This window comes from Vespula pensylvanica, chromosome 1 (genome assembly GCF_014466175.1).
Source record: "Vespula pensylvanica isolate Volc-1 chromosome 1, ASM1446617v1, whole genome shotgun sequence".
Taxonomy (NCBI): Eukaryota; Metazoa; Arthropoda; class Insecta; order Hymenoptera; family Vespidae; genus Vespula; species Vespula pensylvanica.
In genome coordinates, this window is record NC_057685.1 from 8,632,956 (window position 1) to 8,653,333 (window position 20,378).

A 20,378-nucleotide genomic window follows, 5' to 3' on the forward strand; every position below is an offset into this window, starting at 1 on the left:
TTTGCTATCCGTAAGCGTGGACTGACCCTCCTCCAGTTAGCTGCCTGAATTCTTTGGTAGTGCATGGAACGTCGCGAACGCGAATTAGAGTCACCGTTATACTAACACTTCCGGGAGTGTTCGGGCGCGATTAAAAGTCATACCGGGGACTTCGTTTTATTGAACGCCGTTTATTTGATCACGCCGGTCACGCGAACTTTAGAGTAGAGTCCCCGTTAGCCCGTGGGTCCTCAAATGCAGCAACCTCCACGCGGTGGGACCTGGGTCGGTAGTACTTGCGAAATATCGAAATCTATGCTTTAATAATATTTAAAATCTATATCTAAATTATAGATATAATTATAAAACGCAAGTATTACCGGGCAAATGGCTGCATATTTCTATATTTTTACAATATCTCTCGTCAGTCTAAGTTGAATCAATAAATTGATTGCATTTGTAATTGTTATTTTTTTAGTTATATTTCCACAGATAAATAAGTTTGAATATAACAACATTTTAAATTAATTTTCTAAGAGAACGCATAGAAAACTTTTCTGTCGCACTTATGTTGTCATTCCTATTTATTCTTATGTACATTTACTAATTATTTACTTTTATTAATTATGTACTTTTGTGAACCATATTATTTGTATACTTTTATTTATTGTGTCAATTACTTTTATTTACTTTTATCAATGATTTGTATCGGGTGGGCTCTCGGGTGTGAGTCTTTTACCATCTCGGCATCTTTTGAAACTCTTCTTCTCTTTTTCTTTTCTTCTCCTCAATTCTTTTTACTCTTTCTCCTTCACTCTTCTTCTTTTACTCTTTTTCTGTTTCAGGTTAGATCGTCGAGGGACCGACCATCCTGTAATGAAATTCTTACGAATATAAATGTCTTTTTGCATATAATTTCAAATTAAATTTCGAAGTTCATACATTTTACATTGTTTCTTATATCTTTCGTAGATTCGGCAATAAATACGCAAGATTAATTATTATAGTTTCTGTCGGGTGGGTCTCATGAGTGAGGCTCATGGACGTGAGCTTCTGTGAGGGTCTTCTTCTTTCAGTACCGAAAAATCTAGATCGATTTTCGTACTCTGATTTTGGTCGGATTCATCTTTTCTGTTCTTTTCTTTTCTACGTTCATCTTTTCTCTTCAATCTCATCTTTTTCACATCCGCACGTGTTTCCTTGCACCTCCCGGATATTTTTTCTTTCTTTTCTTTTGGATTTTATCGTTTTCACATGCGCGCACGTTCCGGCTTTCTTTTTACTTCTATTACTCTACTTCTCCTCTTCTTCGCGGTTTTCGATACATCGGCGCAGGTCCGATGTGTCGTCGAATGGTTTGGTTCATATACGATTGTTAGTGTTCTCGGGCACGATTAAAAGTCCTACGATAATGGACTTTGTTTGATTGCTAAAACCGTATAAATGATCGGACGTGATACGGTCATAGGATGACTGTAGATTAAGACGGTCTATGTGCTATCGAGGGGGATGGATTATGGCTATTTGTAGGGATGTTCAGTCGGTTGACTGATCTACATTATATCTATAGTCATCTGAGTCCATGGTACTTAAACTTACTTGTGAAGAAAATGTATTAATAAGAGTGTAGTACTAATAAGGTGTAAAAAAAATAGGAAATAGATAACTGCAAGTATATAGATATTGGTTCATTTCAAGAAAGATATAACACTTTTATATGTATTCAATCTGTAATAATATAAATACACTTGAAATAAATGAACAACAAAAATATCAGAATGTAAACTTATATACTACATTTGTACGCTGCTTGAAGATCCATAATCTTTAAAATTCGTTTTATGATAATTTAAATGCAACTAAACAATACAAGAATCAATGGTGCTTCAAACATTACACAAGTATAATAATTTAGTTTCTGTACTTTTATTTAATATCATAAAAGTAATTAATGCTAGATTGTAACACTGACACAAAAGCACATACTATTTCTAAGCTGAAATAATATATAAATATAATAATTTTTTTAGAAGTTCTAAATAAATAATATTCAAATGATACATTTTTTTATGATACACGATTATTAGTTACTACAAGCATGGAATGTTAGACACAGTACAAAATGACATTTTTTATGAAATCTGTAAATAAAACAATGCAAATCGTTTAAAATTTGTTATATATATATGTTATTATATATATATGTGTGTGTGTTTTATATATATATATATTAAATTCTCAAAAAATTTTATTTTGCAATTGTCAAATAATTTTAAGATTTTTATGAGAATAACGCAATTTTTCCATTATTTAAAAATTTCATGTTATAAAATTATAAAGTATCCATAAAATATTCGAACTGATTATGATTATGTGCTTTCGATAAATGCAATATTAGTGCAGCGAAAGTACATAGTACAATACATTTGTGGATACAAAGCATATTTTATTTCATAATTAATGCTAATGCAAACAACTTCTAGGATTTTCCTTAAAAAATAATAGTAGTTAGCATATTCTTATAATTAAAGTATTTTTATTTGATAATGAATGAAATAAAAATAAATATCTTTATAGATCATTAAAATTGATATATTACGTTGCTCAAAACGAAATATTTTCTTTTTTAGTATATTTCCAAAGACAACATAGCATAAAATCTGTTGTTTGTTAATCATATTTTGAAGAATGAATATGCACATCTATAATAAAAGTATAAAATAAAAATAACTGTTAAATATAACATAAAGCAAAACTAAAAAACTTTAAAAGTATTTTCTCATGGTATGTACATAAAAACTAGAATATATATATCTCTTTATAAGCCTGTAAAAGTATAAAAATAAAAAATTGAAAAATCTTTATAAGCAATAATCATATAATGCTTGTAACACTGTATCATTTGTGCAAGATACATATTAACTAATAGCAAGTTACAAATGATTTACTACATAAAAAATTTATATCGTATATATTATGTCTAAATTACTGTTAAATCAATAGTTATCTGATTTATTAAAAATCTGTAGCATTAGAAAAAAAACTATACGTGAAAAAATCAACTATCCGTTGATATGCATATCCTTATGTATCATATCTCATATATGTAGTGTGTGTGTGTGTGTGTGTGTGTGTGCATATATATATATATATCTGATATAAATATCATTATATATGTAAAATTGTGATAAATTCAGGAAATAGTTTAAATTGAAAATTACATAAACGACAGAAGAGAGAAACATTGTCTCCTTTAATTTCAGTACTTAGTTGTACAATAAAATTGCAATTATTAAAATTCTAAATGATGAGATGAAAAAATGAATAATCTTCTGAAATGTAGTTCTAAAACTACAAAAGCTATAACTAAATTTAGACATATACGCTGACCAATGCATAATTGCTGTTGGTGTTTATTTATATAATAATCTATTAATCTCTATTAATATTTTAGTAATTATTATATCTTTTATAGTAGAATGTGGAAATCTGCACAGTTTCCAAAACTGTGGTGTCTTTTATGCACCAACGACATTATTAGATGAAAATTAATTAGCACTTCTAATAATATACTTTCTTTGTTTTGTATATTGCTTAACACTAACATTATAGAGTTGGAAACTTTGAAGATTTCAATTGTCCTCGTAGTACAGCACACTAATACATAGATATATATGTATAGACTGCTGAACAACCAGAACATATTGTTATACTTACTGTTATTATTTCGACCGAACGAGTTTTACTCGATATCGTTTGAGAACTAACAATTTCATTCTGTTGTACTGTAGTTCCCATCCTCATTTTCTAAAGCAACCTTCCTTGTTTCAGTTGTGACACACACACGAACATACATACATAGCAATTAAGCTAATTTCATTTGCATTTAAGCAGTCGAATGGATATTACATGTGTATTTATTACGTATCACTTACAAATTTTACAGAATATTAGTGAGCAAACCTTGTATGCATGGAATAATCAAAAATTGTATATCTTGTAAGTAATTATGCAATACTATCATAAGACTGTTCAAACGTTTGAATGAAACGAGTCTATTCTATTTTTATCTGTATAGACCATGCTCAAGGATTAATCAAACGATATAGAGGTCAAAAGTATGACAATGCATTAATAGCAGAATTAGTGACTTTATACACTTTCGAAATTAGTAATATCTTCTTGCAAAAGCTATCTTTTTTTCACGTATGAAAATTATGAATAGACGACATAGATTTTTTTTTTCTTTTTTAAATCAATACTTAAAATTATCAAAATTTTTATCTGAAGGGCACTCTGTCCTCTTTTCGTAAATATTAATGGTTTATTCATTTGTTTATATACATACATATCTATGTATATGTAATATGTATAATAAATATCAAGGTATGTGCATAAACATACACTCTTAATTATCTGAACATGAACACGATTGTTTATGGTATAAGGTACTACGTTTCATAAAAAACTTTATTAATGACTTCTTCTTTTACTAACGAACTTGATTTTCAATCAAGCTTTAACTCATATAATTGGGTAAGCTTCAAGAAGCAATTTCCCAAATCCTTTAAGGAAAGGCATCATAATTAAATGAATAATGTACGCAAGGGCTTATTGACGATAATTCAGTCTGACGATCATGCATCAAAAAGATGCATAACAGTATGCAACATGTAGTAAATGCAAACACGTATCTTCATATTTCTTTGCTCTGAAGATACCATAGCTTTTCAGACAGAGTGCCATATAATTATAGATTCTATTTTAGAAGAGGTTACTGTGCCATTTGCTGTTGGATTTCTATTTTTTCAACTGTCATATCAGGATTTGTTGCAGCAGCTTCCTGAATAGCTTCTTGTAAAGCTTTATCATGATCAATCGGATCACCATCCGATTGTATTGTTATTTTTTGTTCTACGCGTGTTTCCACTACACCATCCCGTTCAGTTTTATACTATAAAAAGGATATTAAATATATAAACATATAAACACTTATTACAACGATCTACTTATTACAATGTAACAATAACCGATTGTTATACTTACTGTTATTGTTTCGACAGTACGAGTTTTACTCGATATCGTTTGGGAACTAACAATTTCACCTGTTGCACTGTAATTCCCATCTTCGCTTTCTAAAGCAACTTTCCTTGTTTCAGTTGCAACTAATGGAACTGTCGTAGTAGTTGTTACATTACTATCAGGCTCTCCAGTATATACGTGTGTTTCAGTTACTACTATATTTGCAGGATCACCCTACATGAAATTAATGTACAAATACTGCTATTAAATGAATGTTAAAGAATTAACCAATGTTAAATCATTATACAATCATTATACATATATATTAGATTTATATTAGCAACACACATTTTCATATTATACAGACATGATCGATGAATGATTTTATACAAATAATTCCTTCATCAATTTTTTCCATTAAATTGGAAGTAATACATGCACGTCTTCTTTAAAATAATATTAAAACCTTGTTTTATCATAGGTATTTTACATAAAAATATGATTATTAATTTTTACTCTGTATAAAAATAGATATTTAACAGTTATCAAACCTGAACATAAACAGCAATTAAAACAATAATTTGCAAACTAACTTTTTTTTCTAACTTTTTTGGTAAATATAGCAAAAGACTTACATACTTTGTTCATTTGACGAATAGAGACTTTATAACTAAACTTCGTGAAATTACCTGATAATATTGATTGTAGAAAGCTTGTTGGTCATCATCAAGATCAATTGGTGTACCTGAATCTCCACTGCTTGAACTAGATGTACTGAGCCTTCGTGAGAACAGCTATTTCATGCAACGTGTTAGCCAAGCCGCCAAAATTAATTATAATGTAACAAAAAAAAAAGAAAAAAAATTTGATCAAATGAAAAATGACATGAGTTAAATTATTGTTAAAATGGCTCAATTTTTTGTATAAAATAAACGATAATCCTTTCCCATGTAATTTAGAATCTTATCATATATATATATATGTTTGTATACAAAGAGGATTATACATACGCTATACTATATAAGTTAATATATACCTTTTCATTGTATTGTTTTTGAATTAATAATCCCTTTACTTGAAGATCAGAAATTAGTATATAAAAAAAAACAAATCATGAAAAAACTTTCACAAGTACTACAACTAATAACTAAGACTGATAATGTTTAGTATCTCTCAATGTATCCAATAACTAAATTGTTTTATTACACTTATATTGTTATAATGTAACTGTGCATATATACAATAAAAAAAAGAAAAAAATGAACTTTGCATTGGATAACGTTAGTAAAGATTTCAAATTGTGCACACAATTGTTTACATGCTTTGAATAAAATCTTTAAGCTTACACAAATACATTATTAGATATTAAACTATATTTCACCTGTTCACCCGAAAGCACATGACTTGTAGTCCGAACTTCTTGTGTTACTACTCTTTGTTCTTGTCTTGTTGTACTGGTTGCAGTCGCGTATGCTACAGTCTTTTCCTCTACCTAATGCAAAAAAGCAAATTATAATCTAACATAAAGAAAAGCATAGATGTGAAAAATAAGTAATGATTCTGTGAAATACTCAAATATACTACGATCTCAAATACAATACTCTGAAATTTATTGGAAAACAATTATAAACTAAATGATCTGTGTAATATGATTGCAAATTATTGTAATGCTCAATATATTGATATTTTCTAATTTGCAGAAAAGAATAATTTATGCTTTGTCATATAGAATATTATAATATTTCAGTGATTTACAAACCTGACTTGTTTTCTGATTTTTTTCAAGATCTTCATGCATTGTTGCAGTACGTGTAGTAACAGCTGTTGCTGTCATGTATGGGGCTCTACCATCATCTGGTGTTTCTACCTATATATAACTACAATTTACTAATGGTTCTAAATACATTCCATAAGTAATTAGAATATAAAAATTATGATAAATAAAGTCAGTCATTAAGATAACAAACCTGACTTGCTTTTTGATTTTTGTCATGATCTTCATGCATTGTTACGCTACGTGCAGTAACTGCTGTCATGTATGGAGTTCTACTATCATCTGGTATTTCTGTCTATATACAACCATAGTTTTACAAAAAATTCCACATACATTTAACAAATAAGAAAAGCATGAATATTATAATGCAATAATTAAAGCATGACGATCACAAACCTGATTTGCTTTACGACTTTTTTCTGAGTCTTCAAACATTGCTGCAGTGCGTGCAGTAACAGCTGTCACATAGGGAGTTTTACTATCATCTGGCACTTTTGCCTAGATACAATTATAGATTTACAAAGCATTCTACACACGTTTAACAAATAAAAGGATGGAGATTATAATGTAACAATTAAAGCATGACAATCACAAACCTGACTTTCTGTTTGACTTTTCTCAGGATCTTCATGCATTGTTGCAGTACGTACAATACCAGCTGTTGATGCAATGTATGGAACTTTACCTTCGCTTGATGCCTCTTCCTACATAAAACTACAATTTCACTGTGGATTCTAGATACATTTAACGAATGATATAAGCACAGAAGTTATAATAAAGATATTAAAGCGTGACAATTACAAACCTGAGTTGCTTTTAGATTTTTCTCAAAATCTTCATGCAATACTGCAGTACGTGCACTAACAGATGCTGACGTGTAAGGGGTTTTACTGTCTTTTGATACCTCTGCCTACACAGAACTACAATTTTACTATGGATTCTACATACATTTAACAAACAATATAAACACAGAAATTATAACAAAAACATTAAATCATAACGATCACAAACCTGACTTGCTTTTAAATTTCCTTCGCGATCTTCATGCAATGCTGCAGTGCGTGCAGTGACATATGCTGACGTATAAGGGGTTTTACCGTCATTTGATACCTGTGCCTACATAGAACTACAAGTTTATTGTGGATTCTACATACATTTAACAAACAACATAAGCAAGGAGATTATAATAAGAAAATATATAAATTAATATGATCACACACCTGACTTGTATTCGGACTTTTTTCAAAATCTTCATGCAATGCTGCAGTACGTGCAATAACAGATGCTGATGTATATGGAGTTTTACCATAGTTTGATGCCTCTGCCTACATAGAACTAACATTTTACTATAGATTCTAATTGATTCATTAAACAACAAAAGCATAGAAACTATAATAAATAGAAAATTATAGCCATAAGAATCACAAACCTGACTTGCTTTTGGACTTTTTTCAAGGCCTTCATGCATTGCCATAGTGCGCGTAGTAACGGTCGTTGTTGCCATATGTGGGGCTCTACCATCATCTGGAGTTTCTCCCTACATATAACTACAATTTTACTAAAAGTGCTAAAGGCATTTAATGCAAAAATATTTAAATTATAATAAAAAAATTAAGTTTTAGTAATAATAGTAGTAATAGTAAAAAAGAAAATCACACGCATATTTTATTGAATAATTGTAATATTAATTACCATTACTATTACATAGTAATAGTAATTACATTTATTATTAACTATAATATTCAAAATTTCATGTAACTTAAGAGTTATTAATTTTAAAAAATTATATATCTATGGTATTTACTATTATAATATTTGGAACAATATACGGTGATTATTGTTGTAATTTTAAGCTTATGTATATATATATATATATATATATATACACACACACACACAATTACATGTCATGCACAATACATGCATATAAATTCAAAATCACACGACAAATTTACCATGTATTATGTTAAAAAAACCAGTTTTTTTTGTTATAGTTCTGGTAGGTTACCATATCATATTTTGCGCATGATGAAATGTTTCTATTGGGAAATATTATTTTATATTATGATATAAAATAAATATCCTCAATGAATATAGATTAAATCTTTAAATGATCTGTTAATAATTAATAATGCATATATGCATTATTGCATTGTAATAAGTAATGCATGTTGTAATAAGTGGTGCATGTTGCATTTTAATAATTAGAATGAAAATGGAATTATTTGTTAGTTATTCAGTAATAGCAACAAATCGTCTTTTTTTTGGCATGAGAAATAAAATATAAGAATTCTAGCTGCAATGCAGCACATATGGTTTCATACCTGAGAAGAATCTTTTTGATTAGGTAGCCTGTAAGTTGTAGCTTTTTGTTGTTCTTTAAGACCAGCCGACTCGACGTAATTGAGCCCAGGAGTTTTTATTCCAGCTTGTTGTAGTTTATCTATGTCTTTCGTTTTTCTTTTCTCCACTGATTCTACTACTTTTTTCTCTTCACCCGGAGCATAATTAAATGCTAAACCTGTTGCTTTACGACTAGCTGCAGTAGGAGATTGTTGATCTCGTACACCTGGAGATGCTGGTCTGTCTTCATAAGAGAAACCATGAGGCGTAAACGGTTTCCTCGTAGACGAGGTTTCTGTTTCTTCATAGTCGTACGGTTTTGTATAACCAGGACGATCAGAGTTCATAGCAGAATCTTTTGATTTATCCGTGCCTATTTTTTCGCGTATTTCTTCCGCTTCTTTTCCCAACGTTGAAACATCTGATTCTATGTCATGTTTTTCTATCGAGTCATCCAAATCTTTCTTTTTTAGCTTTTTTTGCTTACTTTTTTCTTTTTCTTTTTCTTTTTGCTTCTCCTTTTCTTTCTGTTTCTCCTTCTCCTTTTCTTTTTGTTTCTCTTTTTCCTTTTCTTTCTGTTTTTGTTTTTCTTTCTCCTTTTCCTTTTCCTTCTCTTTCTTCTTTTCCTTTTCTTTTTCTTTATCCTTTTCCTTTTCCTTTTTCTTCTCTTTTTCTTTATCTTTCTCCTTTTCCTTGTCCTTTTCTTTATCTTTCTCCTTTTCTTTATCCTTCTCTTTTTCTTTTTTGCCGAAGAGGAAACCACCAACAGGACTCTTTCATAATAAACAAAAACATGCAATACAAAATAGCTTACATGCTGCATCTATCAAAATAATCTATACATAAAATATATATAAAATACTATATAAACATACTAATTTCTACATATAACAACTAGATTTTTACAAGAAATTTTAATCGACAAACATGCGTATATGAATCATAAACAACATATATTATTTTGATAATTTTATGTAATAGCAATATTGTGTGATAACTGTTATTTTGGTTACTCTTCAATGATAGATATTTTATATAAGAGATTAAGATATTTTTGATACTATTTATGGATAAATAGATATGAATAATGAACTGTTCTATATTATATTCAATCAATATTAATGATGCAACTATATCTTTTGTAAAATCAAGATATATTATCGTTATGATATTCTTTTTTCCTCAAATCCAAGATTAAATGAAGTATAATAAGTTGCGGATGGATTATCGGCAAGCAGTAAACTTACCTTTATTTTTTCCTTCTTTTCTTTGTCCTTCTTTTCTGGAGTTTCCTTTTCCTTTTTCTTTAAATCTTTTTTACTGGGCGATTTCTCATCATTGTTATCAAGAAGAGCATTATCATTAATTAAATTAGAATTGTTCAGATCATTATGGTTTTCCTTCTCGTTTTCATTTTGTTTATCCTTCTTCTTCTTAGAAAGACCACCGGGCGGTAGGACTGCAATTCCTCCGACCGGTTTCTACAAGTAAAGTGATACAATCACACGTCTTTTCATGCAACAAGCATAAAGCAACTATAATGTAAAGCTAAAATAAAGCATATATCGCACTACAATTTTTCAGCACAAATCGCATGCTTCACAAATAATTACGGTCTGCGCTCTCAAGAATTTTGTTTGCTGTTCTAGTTACAACTGTTTCACGGATCGTAATGTTGTGGTTAATGGTATATCTATAAATTTTAAATATTGGATTATTTTGATGTTACAGAAATGTTAATGAAATCTCTTCTAATTATTCATGCTTGTAAAGTACTGAGATACCTATGTAACTATGAATTTTGTTATTGAGGCGTTGGCCGTATTATCTTCAGCAAAGCTGTGAATGAGAGTCAGCGGCATGCATAAAAGAAATGAAAATATTAGAAAATCATCACACTGTAGTGTAATTACAATTGTGATAAAACAGTGCAATGTAAGAACAACACAAATGAAATTATATACCTTTTTGGTACGATCCGCATCATACTCTCCTTCCAGGCTACTGGTACTGCTGGCAGATGTTGTTCCAGCACTTGTTTTTCGTGTGAGCTATTGATGTTAGTTATTGCGTGAATTAGTTATTATAGTTGAAGCACTATATTCTGTATATCAGACTCGTCTGATAACTCTTTTGAAGTAAGTTATTATATATATTAATTATGCGTATATATTTTATATTTCTATATATACATATATTATGTATATATATATATATATATATATATATATATATATATATGTTGTATACTCTAAAATTACTTAATAATACTACAGAGAATATAAGTGTCTCAAAAAATCAGTAATGATAAAATAATATTTCTAATTTTTCTAAAAGACAATGCTAATGTTTCTAAATCATTAAATTTGAATGTTGTATTTAACTTGGATAAATTTTAATATGCAAAAACTGTATGCTTTGATACATTCATCCATGTCTAATACATGGTATACAGTGCTGACATGCTGTTGCTAAATGTAATAATCGATTATTAAAATGGATGTAGAGGTGCGTGGTGATTAATTGACACATTACAACTATACATTCTCTCTTCAGCTATTAAAACACTTAATATTGTATATTGTCTAACTTCTATGAAACAATTGTGTTCTACAGCACTTCCTAGCATCATATATATTAAAAAAAAAAAATAAATACATTGCAAAAGTGTTACTTGATAGTACTTCATAAATTGTTCGTATTAATCTGGTTATTTGAAAGCGTAGACCGCAAATCGAAGTTAAAAATATTTTCTTTTATTGTGTATCCGTTAATATAAATTAAAATTATTAAAAATTTGCATGATAAATTCATGCAAAATCTACAAACTATATATCTATAGACTATATTCAATTGATAAATATAGTAATAATTAATCAAAGAAATAAACGTTACCTTCTCCTTTTGTTTTTTAATAGGACTAGGCCGTTGATCAATGTGTTCCATATCAGGAATCATTTCAGGCTCGTAACTCATAGTATGACGTTTACTTGGTTCAGAGCCATAAGTTTCAACTGGTTTAGGACCACCTAAGGCTATATAAAATAGTTTTTTAAATTTTGACGTATCTCATGTTATTTTTAATAATATTTGTCATTCTTATAAAATATTAACTAAGAAAATATATAGGAAACCCATCGTACCATCCATGCTACGTGACGTAAGACGTCGACCACTTAGAGATCTTTCAAATTGAGGAGGTTGTCGATCTATAGGAGTCTTTTTCGTTTCATAATGCGTTCTTCCAGAATATCGGAAACGAGATCCTAAATGTGGTAATAATCCGACTTTCTTTACAGGCTCCGGACTCATGAGTCTGTAAAAATAAACAGAAATATATTTTTGATACGGTCAAATGTATAGAGGATGATATAAGACACATAAATTAAAAATACACGCAATAAAAGTATCGAATGTTTACCTGAAGAAAGTATGATGCTCTACGCAAACCTTCCACAACTTTTTAGCTGCTCTATGATTCGCAAGTTTGAAACCAATCGTGGATTCAAATTGCTCGAACTCACCAGGCCGTATTTTTATGAAGAAGTTATGCCTCTTGTAAGAAATCTTTAAAATTTTCGGCCATGCAAACCTGTTTATCCTTAAGCGATCACGATAAACGAGGAGACCCGATGAACAGACACCTAACATTATATCAACGCCTTCTGAATCTTTCGCCGGATGTAAATCAACTCCATACATCGCTAATTTCTTTGCATTCTCTAAATAGTGGAGTTCTGCTTCAGCGGGAGATTGACCTCTACAAAGATATTAAACGTCGTGTATTTAAAAAAAAAGTCTATTTTTATCTGCTGCAAAATGTAAATATTTTTACTAAAATCAAATAATAAATTTGTTTAAAAGGAAGAAAAAAAAAGCAGAAACGAACTTATGTGTTTTGTGAAGATCCATAACTTTTTCCACTAATTCTGGCGTCTGATTGGGAGCAAATTTAAAGTCCTTCAAATACGTTCTTCCATGTTCTTCTGGATCATAATCTCCAATTTCTGACTGAACTAAATAAGATCCCAGAAGAGCGTGGGTCACGAAAGAGCACGGTAAACGCTCTTTGATAATATCATTTCTAATTTGTAAGCATAATTGGTAACGCGTAATATCTTCTTGTAACTGAGCTGGATCCGGAGGATAGAACTTCACCTCGAAACTGAATTTCCACGGTTCGTCTGCGAAAAATAGAAAATATCGATTACATGTCATGATTCATTATATTTCGATTTTTCTTTTTTTTATCGTGGATCGCTTACTTTTGACAAATTTGACAATTCTTTTGTCAAGGTCTAACCAGTTCCTTGAATCATCCTTGTCCTCGTAGACAAGGCCGAAATAATCTTTCTCGAGTAAATTCATACTTTGGCATATCGTATCGAGGAGATCCTGTCCCTTTGCCTTTCTCTGTAACGTGATCAGGATATATGTAAAATATTTTTTTCTCGACTTTATTCATACATCGTTACTTACATCGATATAAAAATCTTTCACGGTGCCATCCAGTAAAGTAATTTTCGCCAAAGCCATTTTTCCTTTGCTAACTGGACTTTTGGTCGGCGAATTAGTTCCGGTGCCATTTTCCGCTGTGACTTCTGGCGGTACTGCGGCAGATTTTTGTTCTTCCGGCATGTTTCGGCTGTATTCTGAAAAATCCATTCAAAATTCTACTCTTAAAAAATCTTTATCCTCTTAAATAACATTCGTTCATCACGAACAAAATACATTCTCAATACAAAAACGATATCACGTTAACTATCCCCTACGTTATTAAATTCAAACGGCGAACAATCATACGAAAATAATAATTTCCTTCGACGATCTTTTCGACAATGAGTCGATGTCAAAGAAGAATATAAAAATCGTTTTGTTCGAAATATTCAAGTATAGATCCCGTCTAGACTAGAGGGTGCTTTGTAGAGAGAAATAATCAATATTTGTGAGAGTACTCTCGAATTGAATGTATGGTACAGGCACCTTAGGGGATAAATATTGCACCGTTGTGACTTCGACGACGAAAAGAAAAGAAGAAATTATTCGCTTGGGAGAAGTTCCCTCGCACAGACTCACCGAGCTTGTATCCGTGTAATAATTAATGAGAAACGAGGAAACAATTAATTCGAAGAAATCTCTGGGATAGAATCTCGATTGTATTTCGATAAAATGTGAAATTAGTATCAAACTGTAAGTTATATTAGTAAATTCTTGTCGACTATTATACTATCATTATAGTCCCCTTATCTCGAGACTAGAATAGTTCTAGAATCTATAGGATAAAATATCTTTGATTTTGTAGAAGTTTGAATCAAGTTACATGACAGAGTTCTCTCTCTCTCTCTCTCTTGAACGCGCGCGCAATACGGTGCAGTCGTGTTTCTTTGCTACGGGTCATTGACCCTTTTCCAAGATAGCAGGTATATATTAAAGTGTGTGTGTATAGGTGAATATACTCCAAGTTTTAATGAAAAAAGGATACTAATTTAAAAAGGAACATTTATGTAATTATTTATTATCGTTTCAACGCGATACGTGATTCCATTACGAAACGTTCTCGTTTCCAATTTGGAAAATTCTAGACGATTTAAAGAAGCGATAAAATAGAAGAATCAACAACGTGACCGGATATCGCACTTTAACTTCAATCACCATTGATCGATATCCTGTTACGTATATGCATACGTAACCTACGAGGTAAATGAGTTAACTGCAAGTACGATTCCAATCATGTTTCTTTATTAGTATCTTCAACGAGCGTTTTTTTTTTTTCTTTTCTTTTGATAAGAATTATATTTAGTTTCGACGAAAAACAAGTGTCATCAATATCGTATAATTGTAAATAATTCATAAAATATATACATGTCTTATACAAAAATTAAATATCATTAAACTATCTCTCTGTGTGTGTGTGTGTGTTATACGATAATATCGTTATACGAATATGATACATAATATGTTATACGAATAATAATAATAATATATACATATAATATATTATATACAAATATCGTTACATGGAGAGATCTGATATAATTACTATTCGAATAGAAAAAATAATAGATCGGGAAAATTAAAATTCTCCTACGAGTTCTAATGCGGAAGAACAGATCTAGCGGTATCTCCGCGTCTTGTATGCGGCCACTCTATATAGCGTGTTCGATAATGTTATACGTATTACATTACCGTGGTGTAAATCCCTACAAATAAGCAATCGCACGAGTTCATAGAAAACCACGAGAGAGATATCCTGTCTCTCAGAATTTTCGACATCGTTGTTATTTCCGACGTTTCGGTTGAAAAAGTAAGTGTCGGAAAAAAGTAAGCTAGAAAATCACAAATCTTGGAAAGATAGTTCGTAAAGATATAATTGAAATAGATTTTGCTATTAATAATCATATAGAAAATAAGCGCACGTGGTATCTTATCATTAAATTTTATAAAATTATGATACGAGTATATATTTATAAATTATTTACGAAAACATATAACATATATATATATATATATAATATATATATAATATTATATATTTTATATAAAATTTTGGATAATTGAAATTTATTAATGAAATAATATTTAAAAATCCAATAAAAAGTAATGACTTATGCGTTATCGAATAAAATGAAAGAACTATATTAAAATTTGATTCGAAAAAATTATTCGTAGAATATCGGAGGGTTTTTCTTTCGGAACGAATTTTTTTCAGTCGATTGTAAGAGGGTTACAAACCGTTGAGAGGATAGAGAGACTTGCGAAATGTCGTCATCGCTGGAAGCGGGCGTCCTTTGCACGTTATTCTCTTTGGCAGTAGAGAACGATGAGGCAATACACCGTATGTGAATCGACGACGACGACGACGACGACGACGACAATGACGCGATAAGTCACATACATTGAATGTATCGTATTAGTGGTGACCTTGGTGAGACTTATCGGTGAGCAAAAATAATGAAAAAGAAAGAAGAACGCAAGCGAAAGAGATCTTTAACATATAACGATTCGTACAAATCGAGTCTATCCCTCCGGTGCTTTTCTGTCTGTCGGTTTGTCTGCGTTTCTATCCGTCTGTCTATAAAAAGTTTAATGCTATGGAAATCGTAGATCGTATCGATTTCTACTTAAACATGCTATAAGTGCGTTAAAATTAGTAAGCTCACGCGAATCTTATAGCTACGATAAGATAAAACTATTTTAGTCGAAGGTTAATAGCCAACCCCCTTTCTTCTTCGAACTTCTGGTAAATGCGATGTCTGCATACATATGTATATCGTGTACCATTAGTTGCTTTCCCTTTGTTATAAGCCTGGTATATTTCGTCGCTTTTATCGAACGAAGGTTGAACATGCAAGAGAAAAAGCAAAAGAATTATGGTCGTGAAAATAAGACACAAGTGCATATATAAGAGACATTTACATGTTTACCGATACATTTCATTGTACGTTTAACGTGTTCGATGAAAGTGATAGAACGACAGCGTTAAAAAAAGACTTGACATTTTTTGGTACCCATCAATACGTGTTAAAGAAAAGGTAGACATTTTTTTTAACACGTTCGTCCCAGATCCAAGAAAAAGGCAAATACGGTCGATAGTCGTTTCGCTGACAGGTCGGTTTAAAGTTTAAAGGGCCTCATGAAAAGGGCCACCTAGGGCTCAGGCAGCGTTGAAAGAATCTTTTTCTCTCGTTGTGGACTCCTTTCAGAGGCGCGTGGGCTCCATTTGGCCGTGTGTCAAAAGGGCTGATTGTAAACGAGGGTCGCGTGATCCCTGGCACACGCCTACACGCACACTCACATTATTAACGTTGGTGTCTTCCATACCTCTTCTCTCTCTTCTCTCTCTCTCTCTTCGTCTCTTCCTTACCAGTGCACCAACTTAATGAAAGAATTTATGTCTTACGAGACACCAAGCTGTCGGTGATATTATCTTCGACGGTTGTGTGTATATATATATATATATATATATATATATATATATATATATAAACTATTCAAACGTTAACTGTCTCGATCGAGTTACATCTTTATATTATTCAACACTTTTTGAATCATTAATGTAACTTCGATAACTTTATGGTTGTAGATTTGAAATATATAGGTAACATATCATTGATAACAAATATATTTCTTTTTCAAATCATTGTAACATAATGTTTAATGTAATGCAACGAATTATGAATTATGAAAACCCATTAAAAAAAAGGAAGAGAAATTATGATGTAATATTTTACCATTACATATTTTCATTTCATTTACTTGATGGCTGATATAATATTTATTTCTTAAAAGTTTCGAAAAAAGAAAAAAAAAAAGAAAGATTTAATTACATATTAAAAAATTAATTGAAACGTCAGACGATGTTACAGTAGAAATCAGAGAAATTTTATTTCGTTGATAGATTATAACGAAGGTTGACAAGACTTCCGATAGACGGATGCATTTGGAATATTCGCATTTTCATTCGTACGTATATTTAAAATGATATAAATATGTATTCGATCGAATTATCAAATATTTACGTTCGTTCTATCGCCCAAACGTTCATGAATTATTACGATCGTCTAGGAGAGCTAAAGAATCTATTGAACTCGTAATGTAGTTGTGCAGCATTGTACAGAGAACGAGATAAACCAGTGAGGCGAGAAAAGATCGTTCAATACAGCGAATTGTAGTCGTATATACGTATATATATACATACATATGTAACTATGTACATACACCTATGATATTTAAATGCACTAACGTCGTCGCCAAGCAACAATTCGAAGTACCGCGCGAATAAGAGTGTAGCCGTCGACACTCCTCGAATAAAGGAAAATCCGCAACGCCCAGTAATTAGTCCTTCGTGCTTAAATGCGACGCCTCCACGTTCCCTGATTTAATTGCGTCGATGAAATACGGTTCGGAAACAATGGACGCGGTTGGATGCAAATAATGTCGCGAAGTCGTTGAAAAGAGAAAAGAAAAAAAATCGAACGAGACGGCGAGAAAGATTCACGGTGAAACGAGTTTCGAGTTTCATGTTTAGTAAAAAAATATTACATCAGTTGCTTGAAAATTTATGTACTTCTATATACTTTTTGATGTCGCGCAATTTATAATTTGTAATGCGATGTATAATTTCGAATTTTCTTGACATCGAAATTAAGTTATGATGACTTCGTCGAAGTCTTCGTTTCATATACCCGTATATTATATATTATAATTATATATATTTATGACTTATGTAAAATATAATAATTTATTAGAAGGTTTGCTTGTTTCGTTTAATTTCGAATTTTCTTAACATTGAAATAAATATTACGATGATTACGTTGAATTGTTAATTCAAATATTACAATTATATATTTATATTTATAAATTATAAAATATAAAAAGAGAAAATATAAAAACAGTTTTGCAAGAAGTTTTCTTTAATTCTGAATTTTCTTAATATCGATATAAGTATTACGATGATCTAATGAAACTTTGTTTACTTCAAATTATTATAATTATATATTTTTAAATTATGTGTAAAATATATCTGAATATATTTAATAAACATTATATAAATATATTTAATGGAGGTAATGTGTCATACAAATATTATACGACTTAATCCATGACGATATTTAAAAATAAATAGGGATCACATATGACGAATACGTCTCCATATTCTTAATCTTCGTAGAAAAAAGGATATATATTACTCAAAGAAGTTGGAAGAAGCCATAAGGGAGAGCATGATGATTCACGATGAGGAAAGAAAACGTGCTCGTTAAAACATAGTACTTCAAAGTTGCGACACTTGCCACTACCGAGAACGAAAAAAAAGTAACCGGAAAAAGAAATAGTAAACGAGAGAGAAATAGAAAGAGACGAGGGTGAGAGAAGTGACGCCATGTTCGCTTCATCGACGAGACAATTTATGATCGAGTATAACGAAATTCTATAGAGCGTAATAACTTATATCTGAGAGCAATTAAATCGGAAATCAATGTGTCCTATGAGTGTCAACATTTACGATACTTCGATAGACGTTTTCCACGTCGAAAAAACGTGTTATCGTGTACAGACTTTTGTTTTTTGTCCTTTAGCATGTTACAGTTGTCGATGTATTCTCGAGACGATAAAGTTTACATCGCATAATTAATTAAGGAAAAGAAAAAAGATAACACGAACAGAACATCTACTTAATTAATCATACATGTAAATAAATCAAATTTTTGTTATATTTAATCGAAGATTTTTTTTTACTTTCAGTATTACAAATTGTAGTTTATCGCTTACGTTCTTTGACTATAATTATTTTATGTAAATATATCAAACAATGCTATGAGAATTCTTTCAACAGTTTTTACAATTTCATAAAATATTTTTTCTTCCGGGTTCGTTCGTCTCTTCGTCTTCGTGGCCCACTTTATATGAAATTGTAATGATCGAAATTACAGTTTGAAAAGTAGTTCTTATCGGATTGTATACCAACAATGTGTTATTAGTGGTGACCTCACGAATAAAAGCGTCAGAAAGTGGACTTTTCAGAGATCATCAATTTTAGTAAATATATTGAATTATTTATATGTTATCTAATAAATTATTATTTATTTTATATTTTTCTTTTGTTCTATTTAATAGCTCTAGTTATAATAAGTGAGAGAGAAAGAGAGTAAGAAAGAGAGAAACAAAATTTTTTTAAATATATAATACAAGAAAGAAATATATATTTATAGAAAACTGTAAAAATTGTACAAATACAATTTCCAGTCGTAATCATAACGCATAATAAAAGAACGATTTCACAAAAGAAATATTACACACACACACACAAACACTTTGTGTGTGTATGAAAAATTAGAATATAAAATGAGAGAACGATTTCAAGAGAAATATTTTATTAAATCTCTCTTTGAAAAAAAAAAAAAAAAATATAATACATATAAATTAATAGTCGGTAGATTAAAAGTAAAAGAAAAGGAGAAGATGCAAACGAGACCACTTACAAACGATGCTCGTCATTGCAAATGTCAGAGAGATGCAAAAATGAGGACTGTTTGTATCGATTCTATAAGATCATCGTCTAGAGACTCGAGACGATCGGAATTCTGCATGCACCCCGTCGGTTATGCTAACTATACACCGACAATCGTTTGATCGATCAACCTTTTCTCGTCTCGCGGAGAGACGCGCGAGCTGACAATTTTCCGCTCGGTGAATATAAACTTATACGTATGTAACTACATATGTAGTTTACACACACACACACACACACACACACACACAC

The 20,378-nt window shown here is 30.6% G+C and overlaps 1 protein-coding gene across 11 annotated transcripts in view; it reads right to left on the reverse strand.

Annotated features, from left to right (window-relative positions):
• Window positions 1-3,878: 3,878 nt before the first annotated feature.
• LOC122635591 (protein 4.1 homolog) overlaps window positions 3,879-20,378 on the reverse strand; it is a 34,087-nt gene continuing 17,587 nt past the window's right edge. Inside the window, exons 2-22 of one of the 11 annotated variants that reach the window (XM_043825976.1) lie at window positions 13,598-13,770; window positions 13,384-13,531; window positions 13,008-13,302; window positions 12,540-12,878; window positions 12,262-12,434; window positions 12,014-12,153; window positions 11,083-11,169; window positions 10,366-10,599; window positions 9,100-9,891; window positions 8,205-8,312; window positions 7,996-8,100; window positions 7,787-7,891; window positions 7,581-7,685; window positions 7,372-7,479; window positions 7,172-7,273; window positions 6,969-7,070; window positions 6,761-6,868; window positions 6,383-6,493; window positions 5,691-5,795; window positions 5,026-5,235; window positions 3,879-4,933 (exon numbers count right to left, since the gene is read on the reverse strand). In XM_043825976.1, the coding sequence (XP_043681911.1) occupies window positions 4,754-4,933; window positions 5,026-5,235; window positions 5,691-5,795; window positions 6,383-6,493; window positions 6,761-6,868; window positions 6,969-7,070; window positions 7,172-7,273; window positions 7,372-7,479; window positions 7,581-7,685; window positions 7,787-7,891; window positions 7,996-8,100; window positions 8,205-8,312; window positions 9,100-9,891; window positions 10,366-10,599; window positions 11,083-11,169; window positions 12,014-12,153; window positions 12,262-12,434; window positions 12,540-12,878; window positions 13,008-13,302; window positions 13,384-13,531; window positions 13,598-13,756 (3,816 nt within the window). In that variant the 5' untranslated portion in view covers window positions 13,757-13,770 and the 3' untranslated portion in view covers window positions 3,879-4,753. The remainder of the gene's footprint in view (window positions 4,934-5,025; window positions 5,236-5,690; window positions 5,796-6,382; window positions 6,494-6,760; window positions 6,869-6,968; window positions 7,071-7,171; window positions 7,274-7,371; window positions 7,480-7,580; window positions 7,686-7,786; window positions 7,892-7,995; window positions 8,101-8,204; window positions 8,313-9,099; window positions 9,892-10,365; window positions 10,600-11,082; window positions 11,170-12,013; window positions 12,154-12,261; window positions 12,435-12,539; window positions 12,879-13,007; window positions 13,303-13,383; window positions 13,532-13,597; window positions 13,771-20,378) is intronic. The other 10 variants (XM_043825984.1, XM_043825997.1, XM_043825990.1 and 7 more) reach the window with 10 other exon arrangements.